Raw genomic sequence first — 25,870 nt, 5'->3', positions numbered from 1 at the left:
TTTAGCCCTGGACATTCAGGAATGCTTTAAGCCATCAACAGAAACACGGGCTATAGTTGGCAGTTTTTATACAGAAAAAAAGGCAGTTAGATACACCTTTATTTTACGGTATGGGTTATAAGTGTATTCCCAGTACAACAGGGTGCACATTTTCCCACTGTGTGAGGTGACGAAGCTGAAAGGGCGCTCACTTGGTCCAAGCGAGGTTAACCCGAGCATGCTCCTGTTTTGCCTAGAGGAGTTAGTTGGGGCAGAAAGGAAGCAGTGTGGCTTCGGGCCGGGCAGCCCAACTCCGACCGGGAGCCCGAACGTGCCTGAGCAGCACCCCGGGCAGCGGCCACGCCGCTTCCACCACCTCCGGGGCTGCTCCCGGTGCGGATCCCCCGCGTTTCACGCAGCGCCCAGGAGGGCGGACCGCAACGGGAATCGCAAGCCCCGTCCCCGCTGCGTTGCGCTGCACGGCGGCACCGGCTCCGGTACCGGTACCGGTACCGGCACGGGGGGGCCCCGCTGGCCCGGGATGGGGGGGGGGGGGGCGCGGCGGGGCGGGACCGCTGCTGCCCGCCCCCGGCCCGGCCGGTGCACGTGGTGGGGGGGCCGAGCCGAGCCGAGCCGAGCCGCCTCCTGGCTGCTCTCCTCCCCCCGGCGGACGGGAGCGCTGTGCCGCCGCGCCGCCCTCTGCGCGCCGCTTTTTTCATTTATTTTATTATTTTTTTTCCCTTTTAACCCTTGCTTAGCAAATTACGCGCGATGAGCTCATGATGCCGCGCCCCCCCCTCCTCAGCCCCCCCAAACCCCCTGCCTCGTGTGCCCGGGCGGCAGGAGGGGGACGTGAGGCGGGCGGCTCCGCGCCTCCTTAGCGCTCCGGTGGTACCCGGGAGCTAGGCGGGCCGGCCGGCCGGTCCTCGCATCACCATCACCCTTTTACCTCTTCTATCGTTTTATCGCTCGGTGTCGGGCCGCCTGCCGCTCCATGAGCTCCCGGGGGGGCGGCGGGGCGGGGGGAGTAGCGGCCGCCAGCCCCGACCCCAGCCCCGCCCGGGCAGGGGGCGGGCGGGCGTGAGGCGGGCGAAGTTTCTGCGCTGCACCGGGCCCCTGCGAGGGGCGGCGGGGAGGGAAGGACGTGGCGCCGGGGAAGCTGCCGCCGCCGCCAGGGCAGCCCGGCTTTGGCCATGAAGAGGAAACAGAAGCGGTTTCTGCAAATGACGCTGCTCTTCAGCGCGGCTCTCATTTTCCTGCCCGACATCGGCCTCTGGGCTCTCTACAAGGAGAAGCACCTGGTGAAGCCCGCCGAGCCCTCCGAGCCGCAGGTAGGAGCTGCGGGGTTTTTTTTTGGGGGGGCTGGGAGCGGCGGGTGGCTCCGCACGGGCTGCTGGTGGCACGGACGGAGCGAAGGGAGAAAGTTGTGGGCGAGGGAATTCGCCCTGTGGCTAGCCCCGGGTGGCCCCGGTGTCCAGGCACGGCAGCCGACTGTGAAATTGGGAAGATGCGGGATTTTGGATGCTTCGGGGGTCAGCCCGGGGGGTGCTGGGCTCTGGGGTCCCGCGGGTTTCCCGACGAGAAGTGGAGTTCCTGTCGCAACTTTCAGGGGTCTGTTCGGCGGTGAGCACCGTGAGCAGCTCTGTGCCGCTAAAACTGCTCGTAATCCTCCCAGTTCACCGACCACCTCCAGCCTCTCTTTCCTACCCTTCTTATTGAAAACTCCAGAGAAGTGGCTGTCGGTCTTTTTTTCTTTTGAACGCTACTAAAGTGACCTAAAGAGTGCCTGTCAGATTGATGGCACAACCAACTTTTAGATATTTCTAGTTTACATTCTCCTCCATCACCATTATTAATCATGTCAACTTATGTCAACTCACGGGTGACATAAGCAAGGTGTTTTTGTTTTTCCTTCTTTTTTTCCCTGAAGTTATTCTTCGACTCACTGGGCTTGTGCATGGCTCATAAATCCCAGTAAGACCTGTGTTAAGTGAAGTTTAGTTTTTGGGGGGTTGTTGTAATGAAGCACCTTAAAACCCCGCCTGCAGTTTACCATTTATACGCTTACATTTATCTGTGTTCTGCTCAGCAGTGCTATGCTCCTACACCGTAATTGTCAGTGTAATTTAAATATATTATAAATATTTTACAGGTCATTAGTAAGAAATTATGGGATTGTTTGATCTTTTTGTTTGTTTACTACTTGCGTAGCCTCGATGTTGGAGTGTGCAAGACAGCATCATATATCATTTTAGTGTATTAGTAGTCTTAATTTCAAGGGTCATCACCCACGTATATAATGCACTTGCCACATACTAACTGTATTTAAGTCAGTTCCTTCAACTGAACGGTAACATATTTGATTCTTTTTTAATATAGCTATCCATTATGGAAGTTATTCCTCCAAAGTGTCATCAGTTTAGTTAATGAAATATGCTGAATGGAAGATACCCTAATTACCACAGGAGGAATTTGAAGCTTACTCTATCTTTCCAAGGGTTTTAAAATGCAGTAGATGTCAGGTGCTAGACTGTAGCTGGAAATAATTTCTGCTGAAAGAAAATTATACATGATCATAAGTGTCTGTCATTAGTTTACAAGGTGCATACTGTAGTCTTTGCAGTTTCTGATTTACTTTATGATTTAGGAAAGCTGAAGTGTTCAGTGCAAATAATGATTTCTGTGTTTGTTGCATGACTTTTAAAAAGACATATGCCTTGAGATAAGATGAAACTTCGTATCTTCAAGACTGAACTCTAAGCAGAGTGTGTCTGGATAGCATTCACGGTGAAATAGTGTTAAAAAAAAAATAGTTCCGGATGCAGTGGTTGAAGAAGACCTTAGCAATTAGCAAGCAGCTGAACATATGTGAAGGGCTAGTGAGACTTGCTAATGAGTAAATTTTAAATTCTAAGTTTTCTTAAAGTGTTTTCTTTTTCCTAGTTCACCTCCCTCCCCCCCACCTGAATGCTAATGGAGCAATAATGGGTTTGTTTTAATGAGAAAACAATAAAATTGGCAATGAAACTTTGAACCTTGCAGCTGACTCTAATGTAATTCCAGTATCACTGTCAGAACTGAAGTTGTGTTGGAAATGTCATACTGTGTGAGGATAGCAGGTAGGGTGGCATGATGTAATTGTGGTACTTGTGCCTTCTGATGTGTGCATCATAACCCAAAGTGCATACAAGGAATGAGGTTTGCAGTACAAGTTTTGAGATCAACTGTTTTATATAAAATTAGATTATAAGAAGATGGTCAACGTATTTCTTTAAGACTATGCTAGAAAAAAGGTAATACTAGAAGAGGTTATGTTGGGTAACTACTATGATAATCTTTATAACTTTTTGTTGTTGTTGTTGTTCCCCTCTAGAGTTAGCAGGAGATGAACGTGGTTAGTGCTGAAATTCTGTCTTTGCCCTTGAGGTATTCGATTACTCGATATTTAGTGTGACTTAACACAAGTTTAAAGGTCAATTCTACTGAAATTGCAACAGACCTTAGTTATATATACTAAAGCTGTGTTAGGTTTCACAGGTATGTAGGTGGAGGCAGAACATGAGATGGTGATGTACAGTGAGGTTGTTCTGGTACGTCATGAGGATGGCAGAGGGTCAGAGCTAGTTTCACCCTCATGAGTAAAATGTGTGCCTGGTAGTATTCTGGTGTTGGCAGTAATGCTTACAGACATGCCGTCTTTATTTTAATAACAGCTCAACCAATGTAACTGATCATCAGGTGTTTCTGAGGAGGTGGCAGAGTGAAATTCTGATACTCTGATGAGTTGAAAATGGAACTTCCCAATGCATTGCTAAAGCAGACATTTCCAAACTTGCCTGGGAATGAGGGCTCTGTCAGCCTTTCTGACCACCTAGGCTGCTCACTGCAGCTCTGGAGTGGAGGAGGCATGACAGCAAGCTGATTGAGGCAGGGTATCCTGACAGCAATAAGCAGAGAAGCTGCTCAGAAGCAGTCCACGTGGCAAAAACAGTCTGTTTGTATCAGTGTGCAGAGCAGTGTCCCCTGGGCACGTTGTCACTCCCCATGCAGAGAAGAGGGCAGTTGTGCTCTTTAGCATTATCTGGAAATTCTAATATAACAACATAAGTTGACATTTTTCTTCTTTAAAGTATTGCTCCGAGAAGTTACATAAGATTATTTTTTTTGTCGTCATGCAAATTGTCTGTTTCAGAGCAGAGCAGCTCTTTCTTTCTTCCTGAGGAGAGATTATAAGATGAGAAAATGGTGTTGACAACGGTGATTTCAGACGGCATTAATGATTTTGATCGCTGTACATTAATTCTATGCGCATTATTAACCTCTGAGTGTTTCATACAAACTTACTTTTTCTTACCATATTTTCCTAAGGTTTTCACTTGTGATATTGATAGGCGTGGTCTTTATATGTTGAATACTGTTATTTAATTTTGTTTTTTCACACCATTTAAGGTGAGGCTTCAAAGGCAAAGGTACAGAGACTAAGGTCTGAGTTGCACAGAGCAACTGTCAGATACAGTTTGATAGTAAAACAGGATATGCAAAATACTGCATGTGAAATGCAAAAAAAAAAAAAAAGTCTGTTTTAATTCTTTCTAAGTTAGTCTTTCTACCTATACTATAGGAATAAGAGAAATTGAAGAGGGTACTTTATGGCCTTTTTAAAAAAGCCTTGTAAATTCCTTAACGGCTCTTGGTATCCTTGAGTTTTGATGATAGTTTCTACAGTTAGCTTAACTTTTTTTTTTTTTTTTGTCACTGAAATATTACTTATGTGATGTAAGTATCCTGTCTGATCTGATCTTTTCTTGTGACACATTTCCAAGGCAGGGTGTTGGGGTGTTAAGTTATGCTGGCCAAGCTTTTAAGTTCATTTTAGTTTGCTGTTGGAACCGGCAACGACGCAGTACGCCTTGTGGGATGTAATTCTAGTGCAAACCTGGCTACCCTGATGCTGACTAAAGTTAGTGCTACTTTATCTGGCTGCAGTAAGGCTGTAACCTTGTCTGTTTATACAGTTGCAATAGATGAAAAATAACTTCATGTAATGGAACCAAATTTCCCACAACAGCTTTCCAGTGTCCATAATACAGATATTTGGTGAAAAGTACTGCAAGATGCCTCTCTCTCTGTTTTCAAGGGATGCCGGTGTAGTTGGCTGGAAGAGGAGGACAGTCTAGTGAAGTATCCACTGATACATTTATAAGAAGGTGGATTTGCTTTGTTTTACTTAGGTTTGGCATAGCACTGGGTGCAAATTTACCCCCCCGATTCAGCCACTTCTATGGGAGGGGCTGTGGTTGGGGTTCATGCTTTGAGTGGAACAGAATAGCTCGGTCAGAAGGAACCTTCAAAGATCAGCTAGTCCAATTGCCTGACCACTGCAGGACTAAAGTGCCTCAGGGATAATGCTGTTTGCACATTTTATTCCAGTGTTTGTACCTTTTTTTTTTTTTTTTTCTCCAGTGCATGCACGGTGCCTGGAGCAGAGACCAAAACACAGGTATCTTGCCAGGGGAAAGCATTTTTCAGTGGGATGGAGGCACACTCTCTTTCCCTTGTCCTTTGAAGCCCATATTTCTATCTGGTTAGCCTGATGCTTAGGTCTTTCTCTTGGGACACGTGAGGTAGAGATTTAAATGGACTCTTCAAGATAAGGAGAATGTAGTTCTTACAGCTCCCAAGCACGTGCCGTAGCTGGCAAATGGGCGCAAAATGTGAAGGTGCCAGCTTTGCCTTCTGAATCCAGAAAGCACTTTTGGACTGAAATCTGTCTTGCAAAGGGTCATTAGTTTCTGAAGTCCATGAAAGAGGTGAAATTTCCAACTTACCCTGAGGTTAAATGTTTCCTACTGCTGAGTACTGGGGTTTGGATAGGCACAGTTGTTGCAGGACAGCTAGCTCCATTTGCTCACTACTGGTGCATGCCAAGTACTGGCTTGGCTTGGCCAGTTCTGCATCCGAAGCTGCATGAAAGCTGTACCTTAAAGTGAACTTCATTTTTTTTCTCCACTAGCTCTATTTCCCATGTTTTTCCAGTTAATTTCCACAGCTCCAAACTGTTCTGCTAAATATGGTTTGGTTAGGACACTAATAGGTGCCTGTTTCCTATAATTGCACCACCAGAAGAGGGTCAGTCATGCTGGTATCTATTATACTGTCAGTTACTGGTGGCTGCTTTCACTGCAAACTTGTGAAGCAGAAGAGTTGTCTTTCTCTTTGTTTACAGAGTATAAATATAGGGACAAATAGGGCCAAGCCTACAAAAGTAGCTACTTGACTATAGCTGATGCAAAAAAAAAAAAAATTAAAATAATAATAATAAAAAAATGAAGCCTCAGTTTCTGTACATGTGCTCTTTTGGGCAAGTCCTCATTTCTCTCCCCCAGAGCAGCACCCAGTGTATTCAGTCTGCTTTTATTCTCCAGCTCCTTCTGTTGCTGTGCCAGTACATCAGCTCCCAGGCCCCTATAGATGGCATTGCAAAACAGACCTCAGTGTCTTAAAATGCAGTGCGCTGGCAGTCTGTGTTTGCCACTTAAGCATTTAACAGTCAGACAGTTAACACTTTTGTAATTCACTTATTTGTCTGAATTGCTCATGTATAATTTTATTCCCCCGTATATATTGGAGCCTACTGAGGAAAATATCATTTGAGTTCTAAAACCTTTGTTACTTTTAAGATACGATATTATTTTTGGCAATTAGCAATATGTTTCTGTTGTATTCAGTGTACCAGAGGGAGCCCTCCTGTGGTTAATTTAATACCTATCAATTTTCAGGAATGTTACTAAACAGTATATCTTGCAGGATAAAATGGGCTGTTTTCTATATTTAGTTTTATTTCCATTTAATTCTGTGTTTGTAATGCCTTTTTTCTAATATTATTGTGTGCAGTTACCATATTTTTTTTGAAGTACTGTCATTTCAGATTGATACTAATGAAAATGCGAGGCGCAGACCAATATTTGGACTTGTTGGGGTGAGTGGCACTCTGTGCCCTTATCAAAGCAGTGGGACAGAGGAACCCCCACTGATTAGGGATGCCTACCCAAGTGGTGTTTCATTCCCCTTGCCAGACATGATGCCCCTTGCTTCTTTCCTAAACTTTCTCACCCCCCTCTGTGGGGAGCAAAGCCCTTGTGCTTGGGTCCAGGGAACCACACCATCCTGTAGCTACATCCTGGTTGAGAGCCAGACTGCACATGTGGTTTAGTGGAGATATGGCCTGTGTGTGCAGGCAGGTAGATGGAAAGAAGAAAGAACAATTCCGCTTTTTTTTTTTTTTTTCCTTTTTAATGCTCAGACAGGTAACTTATGGTCTTCATCTAGCAGTATGCTGATGCATGCATTTATAGCAATTGAGTTCAGCAAAACCGAGTGTATGCTAACTATTTTGATGGACCTGGGCCAGGAGCAGACATGTTTGGTTACTTTAAATAAGGCTGAAAAAATTAATTCTGAGGTTGACAAGTTAAATACGGTGCAGCTCAGGAATCTCCAGCTAAAAATCCTACATCTATCAGAAATGTGCATCGCAGTCAAGAGACCAAATTACCCTGACTGAACGAAATAGCAGTTCCAGTTTACTAATATTTCTTTAAAATGTGAAAAGGCCTTGTTAGGAGATGTCAACCTGCTGTACCAACTCCTCTCTGAGAATGTCAGTGTAAACTGGTTTTTAAGGTCAACCTTTGTTGTGATTCATTGCTTTCACACTGGTTTTAATACTTGCCGTGTTTGGTGGAACATTAGAGGGTGATGGGCTAGACTATGTAATCTTCCTCAAAATATGCCTTTGATAGAGAAATCCTATCCCTCTTTATGAAAAACCTTTTGGAAGAGACCTGTTTGAGGAGGTCTGCTCAAGAGGTAAAGCTTGTATCATGGGAGAAGGAAAGGAAGAAACTGTATTGCAGGAACTTCTCATGGTTCTCTTTCAACTTCTTTACCTTCATTTCCATAATTTCGTGTCTTCATATAGGAGAAGACATGTCTCTAAATTAATGCAAACACCTGGTAATTCCAGCCAGCTATTTAATCACCAAGCTAATAGCGATATATTAACAGCACCGTAGGAATTTAAATGGTGAGGTGTATGTAAAACTGATGTAGGAAATGCACAGGGTACAGCTGTCCCTTTTCTGGATGTTTGTACCTTGCTGGGTCAGAGCAGCCACATCTCTGTTCCAGACAGTGTTTCACAGAGACGATGCTGTCTTATGCTACCACTGTAAGATTTCTTGGCAGATCTCATTGAAGAAATTTCCCGTCCCCTCTTCTGGTCAGACCCTATTTAGTGAAGATCTCTGCTCTTGCTTTAGGAAGCAGTCACTGGCAGAAATACGAGTTTAACAGGTATATGGATTTAACAGACAACTACAGCATCCTGTTCCCCCCTCACCTCCAGCTGTTGGTTACCATCCAACACCTGAAACTTTCAGCCAAGTCCCTGGTGACAGGACATAACAGCATTTGACAGATGCTTCATTGGATCATCTGAAACCACCTCCACAACAGCTTAAGCTTATCTGCCAGACTCTTCCCTGATGTAGCTGAAGAATATTTGCACGTTGTCTTCAGAGCCGTGTGAGCAGCAAAGCATGTGGAGAGTGGCAATGTCTGGAACTGCAGTGACTGTGTGGTGCCCTACAACTTCTGTCAGGTCTGTGCCAGCTCAGAGACACCATATCCAGGGCAGTTTCCTACGCTTAGCCAGCTGAATTTATGGTGCAAACTGGACATAGTAGGCCAGAAAATCTGTCCCATACAATGTAAATGATTCATCAATCACTGATAAACCATTGGTTCTTAGCTTAAAATACAGTGGGGATTTAGCAGTTTGCTTGTGTGCTATACAGCAGTTCATGACAGGATGCGATGCTGCTAAGAGATTTAGCTAGGCAGGATAATTATCTGAACTAGGATTTGGTCAGGACACCCATGTTAATACAGGGTGCTTTGGAAATTGAATTGCTCACTGAAGTGTGTAAGTGTAGATTTATCAGACTAACTTAAGGTGCTCATTTGCTTAAAGAAGCATAATTTTTCATACTTGAACTTAAAATAGAAATGGAGTAACAGATGGGTTAGTTTAGAATTTTTTAACCTGTTTATTTATTATTCCCCTCTGAAAATAGTGTTCTATAAATTAAGCACTAGGAGCATGTAAAGAAATGTTTAGGACAAGAAAGAACAGAATCACAGGAAGGCCGAGTTTGGAAGGGACCTCTGATGATCATCTAGTCCGAAAACTTTGGACTCTGAAGATCACCTAGTCCAACACTTCATAGCCAGACTGTACAAGTTCTGCTTATAGATGAAGATGGGGAAGTGCAAGGGCTCCCTCTCTATCTGTTCAGAGCCAGTGCCTGGGAAGTAGAGGTCCTGCACATGCAGCCATGCAATGCTAGCAGCTTCTGCAGTATGAGATGTTTTGTCCCCTCTGTTTTTTTCCTCACTGTGATTAAAATCCCCCAGTTTTGCATTAGGTAACATAATTGTCTGTTATGGACAGTTTGTCATTCTGTTCTGACATTCGGTCCTTGGGCAAAAAGTTGTTTGTGCAACTTTATGTTTGGCCAATGACTCTGTAGGTTTATTGGTTTGTATCGGAGAAGGCAAGGCTGAGTAAGTGCATGTGTGCTTGGAAGGTCTGAGGTATTCCCTCCTCTGAGCTAGCTCCAGTAGGCACTGGCAACAGAAATTTGTCTTCTGCACAGATTACCCCTTGGCAAAATTTTGCCAATCCCTAGCAAAGCTCTTCAGGATGTGGTGGTAGTTAGCCAGAGCTAGGTTTCTTTAGAAAAGACTGCTAATTGTGTCTAAATTTGTGCTGAAATAATATCCTTCACTGTTTCGCCAATTCTGAATCATCTGTCCTGCACTGTATATAATCCATGGCTTAATGCAGTTGTTCACTTATTTAATATGTATTGGTGTGGTTTAACCCAGCAGGCAGCTAAGCACTGCACAGCCATTTGCTCCCCTCCCCTTCCCCTCTCCCAGTGAAATGGGGGAAGAGAGAAAAGAAAGGGAAAAGCTCATGGTTTGCGATAAAGACAGTTTAATAGGACATAAAAGGAAGGGATAATAATAATGATGATAATAAAAAGAATGTACAAAGTAAATTATCCAAAATGCAATTGCTCACCGGCCTGTGAGAAGTGACCCCAGCTCCTACCCCAGCCAACTCCCCTAGTTTTATTGCTGCGTGTGATGCCAGGCAGTGTGAGACATCCCTTTGGGCAGTCTGGGCCAGCTGTCCTGGCTGTGTCCCCTCCAGCTCCTGGGGCACCCCCAGCCCCCTCGCTGGCAGGGCAGCACAAGTAGAAAAGTCCTTGGCTCTGTGTGAGCACTGCTTTGCAGCAACTAAAACACCCATGTGTAATCAGCATTATTCTCATCCTAAATCCAAAACACAGCACCATACCAGCTACTGGGAAGAAAATTAACTTTATTCCAGCTGAAACCAGGATATGTATGAGAGGCAAAACAGCTCCTGTGGCCCTTTTATGGGGAAAGACTTCCTATTTTAAGCGTAGCAGTAAAACTCTGCCTCTAGCCTCTTTTTGTCCTTGTTTGCCTTTTTTTTTTTTTTTTTTTTGGCAGGGGAGGAGGGGGTTCATGGAGGGTGGGAGAGAACACATTAGAACACGCTTCAGTTTCTTTAATATTTTTGGTGTCTCATTTGATTGCTGGGTAAATTATTTTATTGGATTGCCTGAATCTTGGAAATTTTTTGATTGTTTTTTCTACAGAATGGTAGTTTCACATTAGCATGAGAAATGCATGAAAAAGACCCATTAATGCCATCTTACAAGGAAAATATTGTTGTGTTTCAGGCTCTGATAAATGACTACATTTTAAGTTGCCATTGATATGGATACAAAATGAATGACAGGCCTGAACGGATGTTGTTTTTCCAGAATGGCTCAATATAAACTGAAGTGACAGTCAAATTGCTGGTCAAATTTTGCAATTATAACACCAGTGTAAAAATGTAAATCTAGAACTCTTATCACATTAAGTAATGAATTTTCCACTAAAATTACAAAATGATTAGACTCACACCATAAATGGACATTAAAAAGTACTTTAGATGGCTCTAAAAATTACTAGAAAACGCAGATGAAATGCAAAAGCTTCACAGCAAAATATTTCTGCAACATTTTTAACCCATGTTTCACATCAGATTAAATCTTGTTCAGTATAAGGGCATCCTTGATGTGATCACCAATGATAGTGAAGTGGTGGGACAGTACATAGATACTAAGTACATAGATACTTCTCCTAACAGTCAAATTTATTTTGATTGATATTACTTCTTGATCAATAGCAAGTTAGGTAGCAGTCTGAGAGAAGGGTGGTTTTACCATATTTTCCTAAAGTAATCCATGTAAGAGATACAAGCCCAAGCACAGCCAGAACATGTATGTTAGTTTATGCTTAGCTAACATGGAAATTAAACTGTATTCACCTCTACCCACAAACTGCCTGTACTAAATGAATTTAGAAACAATATTGCAAGCTGGAATCTTGAGTGCTGCAAAAGCCATGCCACGCATGCAGGAAGGGATGCAGAGGGGGACATGGAACTGCTCCTTGAGGAGCTGCAGAAGGTTGAGAAATAAATTTGACTGGAAACACGGTCTGTGACCATATGCAATCTTTCCCAATCTTCCCCATCTCCTTACTTCATGAGGAGAGGAGACACCAAGAGCTGCAAAAGATGCCAAGGCATTGTTTAAAGTGTTCATATACAATGGGTAGAGAGGAAGTGCTTTACAGAGAGCTGCTATTAACATGAGACTTGTTCTTTATAAAATTGAGGTGGTATCTCGGCAAATTATTGCTCAGGAATTCCAGGTGCTACAGTGCATATTCTGACCCCACACAGAGCAAAAGTGCTGTCAGAAAAGACAAAGGTGTATTTATTGGAACAACTGCAGCATGAACAAGTGAGATAGAAATTTGTCTTCAAGTGCTCAAGATGCACAACAGATGTCTTCTTCAGAAGCAACAAAGAAAAATTGTATTTTATAATGGGTGAAGAGAAATGGAGATGGCATCATGCTAAGCGGAAACCTGCTACTGCATCTGGGATAGATGTACATGACAAATGAACATAGGAGATCAAGCCCAGGACACATGTACTTACTGCCTGTGTGCATTGTAACCCCTTCAGGCTGTGGAGGTCTTGAAATACTAAAGCAAATGGTTTAGTAACATTTGTTATGTGATTTATGAAAGTAAAATACTACTGAGTCAAGTGAGTTGAGATTCTTCATGGGTGCATTTTAAAGGAATTGTAAGTAGAATAGATTCTTCAGAAATGCTTTTCATGTGTGGAATCTGAGTGTGGTTTTTTTTGTTTTTTTTTTTTTTTTTCCTTTTATATATGTGTATATTTGTAAATACACGCCTCTGTTAACAGACAAGAGGATGTGAGAAGACCATCTTTACTCCCTACACGGTGAGGGAGTTCATTTTTCGTAGTGTAGCACGCCCTAACAATCTTAGAGGTGTGGGAAAGTATAAGTTTATGGATATAAATTCAGTACAGCCTAAAGTGTCTTTGGATTTTTTTTTTTTTTCTAAATAAATGTTAATGTTTGGCTTGTTTTTGTCTCCTGTCCCTCTTTATGCACAGATTGTATGTGGGCTGGCTCTATGTACAGTTTTTGCACAGTGACTACTTTTGATGATCTACTGAACTTTTTTTTCCCCTCCCTACTTCCAAGCCTTATAATATGTAGGCAATAGATATGTTGGCTCATATCATTTATGCTTTTGATTCTTTCCAATCTGCCTTTTAGTCCTTTCTGTTCTATAAATGCTGGATTCTCCTATACATTACATTACAGTAGGAGACTGTAATGAGTTTGTTCAAAAAATACTTGCCCAAAGCTGCTGTCTTTGTAACATTTTGCTAACCTGCTTTTCTCCCAACGTGTGTGATCTAAAAAATAAAAAAATAAAAAAATTAAATGACTGACCTGCTCCATTCAGTAACCTTCTTCGTATTACAGATTAACCTCCAATTTACTGATCTGGTTGTTAGAGAGACCAGCTTTTAATGACAATGGAGAATGAAAAGCTGCCAGAGTGTTAAGTTGGAAGTGACAGGGAGGAAACTTGAAAGGAAAATGTACAACCAGAAGAAGAATAAGGGAACTATATTCCGTCAAATGCATTTCTGGTTATTGCAAGTCACACTGCTAGCATGTTTCCTGTGCCTTTTATTTCATGTTTCTCTAACCTGCATCTCTGGCATATATTGTTACTATGATTTTTTTTAAATGCTAACTGCAACCTTGTTTATCTATTTTAATTTATTATAGTGTATTAATAAAGCTGCTTTGGAATACCCTGGATTAATGATGCATTTAAACTGTTTTAAAATGACCCCAGGCTAGGTCAATTATTGAAGTAGTGCCAGTGAGGAATATTTTATTTTGATTGCAGTAAGCTCTTAGTTTTATGTTAACTGCATCGTACAAACATGACCTGTGGGCTTTTAATGTTTTAGTGAATTGAAACTGTGTGTGAATAAAGCAGGCTTCATAATTTTATACAGCAAACTGAAGCTCCTTCTCAAGATGAGACTCTATAATCTTATTTTCTTCTGTTGTACATGTAGTCACCTTTTTGTACTAGTGCTCTGAGAAAGCAGACCTGTCTTTTTGATATAAAGGGAAGACATAGTGAGGTGCAGGTGCTTTTTTGGTATGTTAGGTATCAATGCATCCTCCCCTTCTGTATCCCCTCATCTCAGCAAACTTGTGCTGCTATAGCTGGGCTCAGAGCAAACAGCCTCTCTTATCCTTTGCATCCCGAAGATTGGAAAGACTAAGTAGCTCCGGATGTTTTGGTGTGGAAATTGTAATTTGGTGATGCTCTTTGAGCATCCAAAACCAAGCAGAGAGTCTTAGTAGGGCTGCCTGACTTGGCTTCTTGGCTTCTCAACACTTTGTGGTGTTTTTAGCATCAGTGGCTGGAGATAGGCTTTGGTTGTCAGAGAAATAGCAGTGCATGCAGGGGGGGGGGGGATGTGTCACTTCTCCCAGTGATACAAACAGCACTAATACTGGGTTACCTGCTTATACAGGGCTTGGGGCATCATCCCTTGAATGTGTTTGCTGTGGCTGGGCAGAGAATATGGTCTCAAGCGGTGTTTAAATGCCAAATGATGTAGTCATTGAAGTGCTCTGTTAGGTATAGTGGACTGAAAAGCATATGAAGGAAGTGTGATTCACCCCAAGTTTTGGTATGTTTGTGGGAAATTGCTGTTATTTGTGTTGCAGGATAGGAGAATTCTGTAAAGCAGATGATTTTCCAAAACTTCATTTGAAAAAGCATTGTGTTTATTTTTTCTTTTAAAGGTCATATCTTTAGTTATTGCACAGGTGCCTTTGTATTTTTTTACTTTTTGGAGTGGAAAGTGTTACTTGCTGTGCTCTGCTTTAGAATTGAGCTAGAGTGAGGGTTTACTGCATTTTTTTTCCCAAAAACGCGGATGCTTTTTTTTTTTTTTTTTTTTTCTTCACATCTCAAATAGGTATCAGTATTTCAATTTAGCAGGCTTTTCTGTGCAAGGCAGTACTGGAGTTGCTCCACCAAATCTAACATTATGGGCAGCTTATGCCAAAAACAAAACAAAACAACACCCAAACAATAACAAAATAGAAGGCAACAGTAACAATAAAACCCCAAAGTTTAGTAACCCAAGCGGTCTCATCTCAGTAAAATTGACATTGCTCACTCTTCAGAGACATTGGACTTCACATGTTGGACAGTGCTTTAGATGCCTGAATAACTCATTAAGTTTCACTAGTAACTTCAGGTTGCAGCTGTAGGTTTTCATTTAATTTGTCTTTTACAAGAGCAGTTGAAAACTGAGTCCAGTCATAGACTACTACTTGGAAGTAGACCTGTACTGAAGTTGTGGAAATTTCCTTACTATAAACAGAACATGCACCTCCCTAGAACAATCTTTTCTACTGATTTAGAGGTCTCTTGACTGTGAAAGAGGGATAAAAACAGTGTTTGAAATTAAGACTCCTACCTTGTGTAGGAGAACAGTAACTTGGCAGTGGCTGAGATGCTCAAGAGATCAGCAGGCATCTTGAACATCAAGCCACTTAAGAGGAGAGAATATGTAAAACTAAGCCTGAAAGATTCATTCCAGATGCTTCAGAGAAGAATAATTGGGAAGGTAAATAACTATTTTATGTTTTGGGGTTGCTATTAGTCTGAGGAAATTCTGAAGTGCTTAGAAATAGAGGAGAGGTGATTTATGCGTAGGAAACAGGTGCATAAAAAATAAGATGATACATTGTAATGGACAGATCCTATATATGGAAGAAAAAATGAAAAACAAAAGGTCTGTGTGTGGGGAGGAATATGGGGTAGGATACAAGCAGAATATTACTGCTCTAACTACAGATCTCTCCACATAATGCTGTCTTTCTTCATCTAGCCCTCTGAAATAAAATGTGGATAAATATGAAATAAGGTGTATGGGGAAGTAAATAATCCTAGTTCTACATACACAGCAATAACTTTTGAGACAGTAATTGCTACTCAGGAAGGAGTTCTTGATGCTTGTATTCATTTTATGAAAATGTTAACTTTCATTTCGAGGAGGATAACATTGTTATTACTACTGTGTAAATTCATTTTGCACTCTGAAATACTGTATGTAATTCTGGTGCAATCGTAATCATCACAGATGGAGTGGAAAAGATGCCTATCAAGGGTGACTAAATTATGTAAAGGCTTCATTGTTGAGTGATTGATAAGAAGAGAGGACAGAAGTATGATAGAGGTATCTTAGAAGAGAGTAACATGGAGAAGATATGCAGGGAACACTTAATTTGTTCTCTTCAATAGAAATAATAACATCAAATTAAATACTGTGCTAGGGTTCAAAACAAATGGCAGTCACAGGTCTTTGAAGAGCAGGTTATTAAGCTATGGAGCTTTTTGAGCCAAGGATTGTAGGTATTAAAATTTTGCGTGATTGCAAGAAATAATCGAATGCATTCATGGCAGAAAAATGCATTAGGGCTAGAGATGCCATCTCTGACTTGTGAAGTCTTCAAACCAGTTGCTGGAGGAGGATAGTGGGAAGTGAAATTGCTTGTTTGTCATGCATTTATATCTCTCCTTAGGATGTGCTGTTGGTCACTGTCAGAAACAGATAGTCGGCTCAATTGACCTTTCAGTATTACTTTTTATGAAGGACATTCATATACTAATAATGTTTAAGCTAAAGTAATCCATGGTAGCTGCTGATGGCAAATCAAGTTGTGGAACATGAGGGGCTTTTGAGTGAGTTACTGGACACTGGAGAACTTTCTGGTAAGCCAGGGAGAAAACTGTCAGATTCAGTATTGATGCTTTACAATGAATCTGAGGTGTGACACACCAAGGAAGCGTGTACCCTAGACTAAGTGTAACTGTGACAGTGCATGTTTTCCTATTGTTGATACATGTCTTGGTGCATTAGTTAGTATTTGAGGCAGACCAAAAACATAATTTCAAGATGCAAAGCTTTAATCAGTACTTAAATGGGCACTGATCCCCTTTCTTCATTCTCAGTTGGGTGGGAACAATAGGTTCCCAGAGTCTTCTGCATGCTTAGTTTACTTTTAGTTTGTATGCAGCTTTTTTTCTTTCTCTCTCTCCTTAGTAATGTTTAATTTTTCCTGCCCAGAACAAAATCAGGGACATGTTGAATATGGTAGGATGTAATAAGGAACGTGCTAAACTTGGGACTATGTTATTGTGTCAGTAGATGTAGAACAACCTGGGGATTGTGTTTTGTGTTTTTTTTTTTTCTTTCATTTTTTTGTTTTCTAATACTTGCCTACATTGCCCATATTGCCTATTAAGATGAGATTACAGTTTAAAAATGTTTAAGTTGCTCTATAGGTTATCTGCAGAATTGTACATTCATTCCTATATAACTTGGACTCCTGAGTACCTGTAGATAGGAATGTTTTGCTTTTTCCACGTGGCTCACATTTTGCTCATGTTGAGCTCTGTTTGATATCAAGACTGTGTTTTGGATTTCAGTAGGAATAAAAGCTACCACAGGAATGTGTAGCTTTAATGACTAAGAAAAAAGAAGAAAACAAAAACAACAACAAAACGACACTTTTCTTTCCCTCTCTTCAGAAGAGGTAGCTTACAGGAAACCTTGTACACTAGGATACTGTAGGCTGTGCTAGTCAGGGATTTACTAGGTGCTTACCAGAATACCACATAAGAGTTTGCTGACAGTAACAGATAAACATAAAAGGTCTTTCATTTTATTGTTTTATTTATTTATTTTAGTAAATAGCATAACGTGAAGTTGTTAATGAAAAGCAGTATGTCTAAGATGGGAAAGGTGTTTTCAAAGAACTCTCCTGGAATCCAGGCTTGAATGTTTATTTGCTAAAACCTGTGCTGCACTTTTATAGAAGATGTAAAATTGTTCCATTGATCTCTTTACTAAATACGTGCATGCTAATAGTGTTAGCTTTTATATACATGTACAAGTTGCAGTATGATACTGTCAGTTGTACTTGTGACCATGTGTTAGTACTCAAATTACACAATTACACAAGTGCTTTCAGAGTCTTTCTTAGGAAAAGAGTGAAAACAGGATTTAAAAAAAAAAAAAAGAGGTCTTCATTGCCATCCATCCTCATTACTGGAGTAAAGCTCCTGTTGCCTTCAATGGGAACTGAGTTTTGTAATCAGTGCTGTCAGTCACCATCTGGACTGACTTTCTCTTTCATATCTGAATCCTACCATAGAGTCCTTCCTTTCTGGGATACCATCTGCCAGGCAGTTTCTTTTGACATGTTTCCAGCATCAACCTTTGTACCTTCTTTAATGTCCTCTTATGTGCTCCAAGCAACCTCTCAAATCTTCATTCTCCCTGCTGTTTTCAAAATACGTTTTGAAAACTGGTGTACTCAATGAAGTACCCTAGCAATAATAGCTATTACCAAACCCTGGGCAACATCACAGTTATCTGAAGAAAATCTGTCAGGAGGCCAAGGCTTGGAAGGCATTGACCCCAACCCCTTTTTTTCATCCCTACAAGTGATATTTCATAGTAGTAGCTGAGGGAGAAGTTTGAACCACTGGTGACTTTGTGTCTTTTCTGTGGATAAAAGAACTGAGTGAGTATGGCAGTTAACCTAAAAATAGGTTATAGAAGTATTAGTTCATATATGTTTAAAAATACAATCAGGTGGAATTTCTCTAATGGAGTATAACATTTTTTAAAGCCTGTTTATAAAGACCTTTTTACTTAGTAGAGCCATGTTTATAAGACTTATTTTTTTTAAAAAGAAACAGGCAGTTTTTGCCTGCATACAGTGTTTTCACTCTGACATAGTTAAAGCTAAACTCCAATGATTAATATAGGATTTCATAAGCCAATATAAGAGGTGTGAACCCCAAAGATTCCAGTTTTAAAGAGAAGGAAGACATAATATATTAGAAATAATACATAGCTTTGGAAAACAAAATAAATACTTTGTTACAGTAAATTCAAAATAAGCATGAAAAGGAGGTATCTTAATGAAGTCATGATCAGTAGCTAACTCATGACTTACTTCATGAGTTGTAAACAATTCAGACATGTAACCAAGTCACATACGAAGGGAATTCCTACATAACTTAATAGGAGACTTTCTTCTAAGTGGTTTCAGTGATGTGCTTTTTCCAAACAAAATTTGAATGAATTCATGTTGGTTCATGAATTTGAACTCTAAAGAAGGAAGAGGTCCAAAGAGATAGGAAAAAACAAAACAACAGGAAAAAAAAACAAACAACAATTCTGTTAGAAATAGGCTTCTAGCGTGTGTATATGAATGTACGTAAAACCACCACCCTTTTATAGTGACTAGAAAGCCTACAGGTAGAAACAAACCCATTACTGTGTTCGTTCTCAAAGGAAAGCATAATCTAGTATCAAAAGCCTGGTTTATTTCAAAGGTTAGAAAATGTGGCAACCATCAATTGTATAAAAAAAAAAAAAAATTGAAATAGAGAGTTTTATGGAATCAGGGATTTATATCACCTTACTATGTAATGTTTGCTCATAGTTACTTTACATAAAAATTCATAGTAGAAGACTGTTGGAAAATCTTTACAGAATGATTAAAAAATGACATGCGATATCTGTAAATCCTTTAGTTTGTTTAAATGTATTGAAATTGGACTAAGCAATATTCTTTCTAAGAAGCTAAGTCAGTGTAAGAAATGTGCCTTTCCAAATATTTAAAGCATATTTAAGTGCTGGGCAGTGGTGTGAATGACCAAGTACTGGCCTGTTCATAGGGGACAAAGGCTCTCTTCGTAGTTTTCTGTGTGCCGTGTCTAGTTTATCACTTAATTTCTCTGTGATTAGCTTCCATTATTTGTAAGATGTGGCTAGGAAAACTTCCTCTGTAAAGTAATTTTCAGTTGCAGATGGAAAGAGTGATATGGAAGAACCATAGGATTATTAATTATTCTGTGACTTCTGTTACTGCTCAGCTCTTAAAGAGGTTTCTTGAAGGTGCTTTGCTTTTTGGTAGGTGCTGTGGGGAGCTGGTTACCCATGTGCCTTTTCTCTTAGGGTAAGATGGTTGTGATTTTTTCACACCTCCAACTATACGGTATCATTTTTATACTGTTTCTCCTTGAGAGGAGAATGAAGAAGTTTGCCAAAAATGTTAGAGAGGTTTTTCCTCCCAGGTTAGTGACACTTAAAAATAAGTATTTTTCAGTTGTATATTAGCTCTTCCCAAGCAAGCAATCTGAATTATTTCTGTCATGGAAAACTGTCCATTTCCCTCTTCCTTCTAAGCAGCCAAATACACGTGAAAATAAAGTATCAGTTGAACTTCGCAATCATATTTCATGTGGTGTCTTTCTGCAGAGTGGTAATGGGTGGGAACAGGTAAGAGGAATCTAGATGAAATATATACCTTTTTTTTTTTTTTGTGCATTTTCTTTGTCTTGAATGAACTGAATCAGAAATATTCCACTCTTGCTGAAATGGGGTAATGACCACTAGTACGTCATAACCCACCTGCTTCCCTGTTCCCATTTGCATTTCATATATAGAAGTCCCAGTTCTCACTCCCAGTGGCTATTGAGTTTATCATGCGATGACCTACGTAGAAAGATCTGTCCACTTACATGATTTTTATTTTTTTTTGTTCTCATATAGTGAATTGTGTACTGTTAAGATTCTGCTGAAGTTAAGCAGTACCTGGGAGTTGTTCATATGCTCCAGAATAAATTGTCACCACTACAGACTTGGTTGGATGTCTCTGCCTTGGATCTCTTCAAGTGTATTTTGTCTGTGTGTGTATGTGTGTGTTACTCGTTCAGGGGCACAATTCCATCAATTTTATTTATTTATTTATTTATTTTGACTGGGCCCTGGGCTGTCGCCAGCACTGAATCAGTCCTGGTTCTGGGGGAAAAAGAAGTCAAGCACCTTTTAGGGGCTCTGGGGCAAAAAAAAAAAAAAAAAAAAAAAAAAAAAAGTTGAGCACCTTTTAGGATTTGGTAATCAATTAGAGATTCAGTCAATAGGGAATTGTTGTGAAAAGACAAGACATTTAATGATGAGGAATAGTATCTACAGTAAAATAATTCTTCAATTTGCAAATAGAAAAGATGTTCTAGTAGGTCTGTTGTGCTTCTGTTTCTGACCTAAGTCCTCTGATAGTGCCTGATATGACCAAGCTTCTTCAGATAGTTTAGCAATGCACCCATGTCTTAAAATTCCTCTAAATTCATCGTTTCCCAAGTAAAGTTCACCTCTTTATAAAAAGAGTCAGATTAAAAGTCTGGTTTTGTTTTTAGGCATGGGTTACTTTTTGATTTAAAAATGGTAACTATTTGCCTTCGTCAGTTTATTTCAAAGGAGTAATTGCAGTTGAATAAATCTGATGAGCCCCTCTTCAGGGGCTTGTGGGGGTTTTAACATGACTGCAAGGAAAATTATTTCTTCCAGGTCTGTGTCAGTTAGTGGCTGGCTTCTGTCCTATGGTGTGAAGACTTGCATCACATATACTTTGCAGCCAAATTTGTATAGTACTTCATTTTTAGCTGACTTCAAATTTTGTTCATTACTGACTCCCGCCTTGGGAATATTATGATTCCTTATTGTTCTGCACTTCGACGAAATCAGTCAAGAGGCCATCATTCTAACAGAAAGCTGTGACCAATTGCTTTAAAAATAAATGATTCTTGCACTGACACAAGAGAGAAAAAAGGTTCATTAAAACTCATGTTGGAGAACTCTCATCATTCTTTTTCCATTGCATTTGACACTGCCTGAGAGACTGTTATATATTATGTTTATTTTTAGAGACTATTGTTCTTTTAAAATCTACTCTGCAACTTGAGGAAAGCAATAATGCTTTCAAACAGAACTTAAATTTACAGAAGCAGGTTGATGCCTTTCTGTTATAATAAGGGGCTGTCTCATGAAAAATCTCGTAAAAATAAGTTTGTCAGAAAAAAAATATCATCGTTAGCTGCTTTAGGGCACACAGATTGAAAACCTGTCCACCTTGTATTAAGAATGTAATAACCTTTGTAAGTGAGACCCTCAGCACATCATGTTCATTATAATAATTTCTTTTGAAGTGCTGAAGAAACAAACTAGTTTCATTTAGTTTGCTTTTTTCCATGAGATCAGCCTACTTGGCTACTTGACGTCCTGATCATGTACAGAGCTCATATGAAACTAATGTGTTCTGTATTCATAGGTTTGGAAAGGTAAAATATTCTTTCAAGACTAAGTAGTTAGAATAACTAAATTAGCAAGCGTGTTTCGATTCCTTTTTTTTTTTTTTATGAAAGTAATGAAGACCAATAAGAAAGTGACAGATTATTCTGTCTTTTGACATAGATCAAAGCTAAAACACAACTAGCTTAGATTAGACCATATTTAAATACCTGGGAAGAAAGTAGATGGTTTAACCAGGCAAATTATAAAAGAATATGAATTTCCTATATTTGAAAATTGGTAAGCAGATTTAAGGAAAGTCACTTTAAAAAAACAACCAAACAAAAAAAACAACAAAACAACCAAACAAAAAAAAAAACTCCCTTGTTCTTTTTGTCTTCATCTATTTCAGTTGCTAGTTACTTTGAAAGGTGAAAACATTAGTTCTTTAAAAAGTACACTAGTTTTTGCAGGGGTCTTCATCCTCCTGGTAGCTATCTTGTGGGGTTATCTCATGCAGTTTATGTTAAACAGGCTACAGGATCAAATGCAGTTTAGTTCTACTGTAGATTGTGCCTGTCTCTGGTATCTTTTCCACACTACAGATCCTGTTTGTAGAAACCGAATAGCATTTGATTCTGGTAGTTGCACTTCTATGACCGTTTGTTGCCACTGGTTAGGTTTGAAGTATTTGATGTTTACCATGGAATTTTTCTCAGGTATAGCTGGTGGAGAAGGTAAAGCCAGTCTATACGGATGTACGTTAGGAGAAGCAGAGAAAAGATGAGGTGCAAAAGGTTGTAAAAGCCACGTTCCATCAGTGGCATAGTTGGAAGATGCATGAGTAAAATAGAATCCTAAATTCTGATCTCGAGTATGTTGGGTGTATTGGGTCTGGCTGGAATGTTAACTTTCCCAGCAGCAGCCCATACAGTGCCGTACTCTGCAGTTGTAGCTGGAACAGCAGTGTTATCACACCAGTGTTGTGTCTGCTGCTGAGCAGCAGTGGCACAGTATTAGGCCTTTCTCTAACCCTCTTAGGGGGTGGGCAAAAGGTGAGGAGAGAAACATCACTAGGGCAGCTGGCCTAAACCAATCAAAGGGATATTCCATACCATGTGATGTCACACTCAGCAATAAAAGGTGGAAACAGGAAGAAGAGGGGAGGGGTGGGCTCTCGTTTGGAAGACGTCGGTCCTCCTCTCGAACACCGGCTGCGTGCGTTGAGGCCTTGCTTCAAGGACGTGGTCAATCATCGCTCATTTGTGGGAAGTAGAGAGTAATTTCTTTCCTCTGCACTTCCATATAGCCTTCATTTATTTTGTTTGTTTGTTTTCCTCCCTTCTTTTTATTTTCCTTTTTTCCCCTCCCTTTCCCCTTTCCCTTTTTATTTCCCTTTAGTTAAATTGTTAGTTCATGGTAGTCTTTATTTAATTATTATAATTATTTCCCTTTAATTAAACTATCCTTATCTCAACCCGTGAGTTGTTCTTTGCTTTACTTCTCCCCCTCCTCATCTAAAGGAGGGGGAGTGAGAGAGCGGTTGTGGGGTTTAGTTGCCCAGTACGGTAAAACCACCACAGTTGGGACAAAGCATCAGCACTTATTTTGGATTTATCCCACAACACCCAAACTTTCTCTGTCTTGATCAGATGTTCAGTTAGTATAGGTAGGGAAAATGATCAATAATTAATATGTACCCCATTGCTTCTTGAGTTCCTAGGGTCTGTGAGCAAGCGTTCATAAGGTAGAATATTCCAGAAAATACTGTAGGTGCTACTGAATGTCCAGAGTAACCAGATGGACAATCATGGTTTTCACGGCAGCTTTGCAACCCCAGCTCTCAAGACTGACTTCTGGTCAGGTGACCCAGACTACATCATCCTATCTACTTGTAGAATATGCCATGCTGCTCTTCTTTCCCATTAATACCAGAGTGTAGGGACTAGCTTTCACTTGAACTGAGTGTTTGCATGGAAAAATAGATTCGTGACTAAATAAAAATTCAGAAAGTAAAGCCATCATTATATATTCTACATTGCTGAAGCAGCTAACACATTATAACAGCTGCCAAATTACCTGTAATCAGCATCCACACAATAGAAGGCACTCTGCATACTGATGAAGGTGTGATTAACACCTATTAACAACATGGAATTTATCAATGGAAAGATGACAGTGCACTATTCAGAAATAACTGTTGTCTGTGAAGTTTCCTGACTTTGGACATAGTAACTTTAGACTCTTGTTAGAAATTTGCTAACAATATAAAACTATGCTTTGAAAAACTGTGTTCTTAACTGCTAAGAGGAAGAAATAGTTTGCAAAATGATACTTTAATTGAAAAAATAGTGGGTCTTTTCTACTGACTTCCCTCCTTCCCATTCTGACTGTTTTAAATAATCAGGTGGTTTTTTTAGGCATGTCATGTCTCTTATTTCCTTGAACTGTCAGTCTTGACTTTTTTTCTCTCTTTTTATCTTTTCTTATTTTATTTTGTATCTAAGCTCTATAAAACTTGCTATAGTAACCTGTGATAAGATACACTAATTACTGTAATAGGACCCCAGTTAATCCTCTTGGAATACTATACAGGTAGGCTTCTTTGTACTTAAGTTACTAGCAGAAGCATGTCACAAAAATGTGATTTTATCTATGTTCCCCCACCCCCAAAGCATAACAGTTAACTAGGGACACAGAATAACTGAAGCAAGTATTCAAGTTATTTCTCAAGTTGCATTTCCAGTGTATGACTTGTTTTAGACTACATGATACAAAAGTCATCCTTGTGACTTGCTCAAGAACAGGGCTAATGGGCCTGCCTGCAAGCAGCTCGAAAAAGGTGCTGATCGAAGTGTGAATCCTTCACTGTATCCTTCTTAAGAAGTAACAGCAAGGGGAGCTTTCACCAAGGACAGTTTCACAGCCAATGACCCTGGAGGTGTCTTTTATCCTTCTTTCTGTGAAGGAGATGCAGTGGTGTTTTTTTCCTTAGTGTTTTTCTCTTGTACGTTAACATAGTGATGGGAGAATGTGTAGACTCAGGTTCAGTTCCCTTTGCCTGAAGGCAGTTAGGGGTCAGTTTTCATCTCTGGAGGAAGAAACCACTGATTTTGGGGCTTTAAAACTGGAATACTCTCCTTGTTCTCTGCTGAAGCTATGCCTGAAAAGAATTCAACACTTGCTGGTTACTATCCAGGGATATAATGTTATTTCTATGTCTGTCTCCCAGGTGACTTAACTTTTGGATATGCTCAGTATCCCTAACTGAAGAAATCAGGGACACCCAGAGTTTTCCATGGTGTTCTTGGGGGTTTAATGTAACTGGGTTAGCTGCTGAGCAGTCAAGAGGTAGGTGGATTTCTGAACTGGGTAAGCCTGCAGATGAGGTCAGCCCATTTATCACAATTTATGAAAATACTATCAAATAGTATCAAATCTTTAGCTTAGTTTGGCAACAACAACAAATTTAGCTTCATTACGGTGTTGTGAAAGAGTACATTTCAACAACATCTGGTGTAAAACACTTCTTGCCTTCCAGTGACTTGTGTCAGAGTTCCTGGTTTGTTCTCTTTTTGCAGTTCATTTTTTTTTCTTACCTACTCCATTAAGAAAAAAAGGCTTGCCAAATATCCTCTTGGTTTAGAAAAGGAATAAAATTAATAATTGTAATGTTATTTGAAGATCGGTCAGTCACTGTGATAGTCTAATGTATTCAAAGTAGCATCATTGGCCAACTTTAGGGGTGGTGTTTATATCTGCACTGGTGCTAACAGAGGCGCGCAGCTATAGCTAAGGAGAATAACTTGAGCCAGAACATGTAAAGAGAAGTCACATGTGGAGATCTCTAATGGCAATGCTTTTTCTAATCATTAAAGATTATATAAAATTTAATCAGTTGTCGAGTTTTTGGTTGATTTAAGGACAAGGCAGTTGAGATGGAAAATCTGCAGTGCGCTGCATTTTTTTGTGGGTGACATGGCAACTGGCAGAACTTGCATGCTGTTCTGGTAAGTCTTATTGGGGATAATTAACTTGAGGTTTGGGGTTTTTTAGTGTATACATCTGTCACTAATGTTGAAGCTTGGAAATTGGAAATATGTGGCTAATTAGGTTAGAAATAACTGAAAATGTTTACATGGGACAGGGAAAAGC

General features: G+C 40.2%; 1 protein-coding gene across 4 annotated transcripts in view; it reads left to right on the top strand.

The window, feature by feature from the left end:
* Window positions 1-655: 655 nt before the first annotated feature.
* Window positions 656-25,870, top strand: part of GALNTL6 (polypeptide N-acetylgalactosaminyltransferase like 6) — a 487,437-nt gene continuing 462,222 nt past the window's right edge. For all 4 annotated transcript variants that reach the window (XR_011809020.1, XR_011809018.1, XR_011809019.1 and 1 more), the window contains exon 1: window positions 656-1,310. Coding sequence is in view for 1 of the 4 variants with exons in the window: in XM_027456411.3 (XP_027312212.1) it covers window positions 1,173-1,310 (138 nt within the window). In the remaining 3 variants the exon portion in view is untranslated. The remainder of the gene's footprint in view (window positions 1,311-25,870) is intronic.

Source organism: Anas platyrhynchos, chromosome 4 (genome assembly GCF_047663525.1).
Source record: "Anas platyrhynchos isolate ZD024472 breed Pekin duck chromosome 4, IASCAAS_PekinDuck_T2T, whole genome shotgun sequence".
Taxonomy (NCBI): Eukaryota; Metazoa; Chordata; class Aves; order Anseriformes; family Anatidae; genus Anas; species Anas platyrhynchos.
Note: the sequence above shows the minus strand (reverse complement) of the source record. Positions and strands in the feature narration are given on the sequence as shown.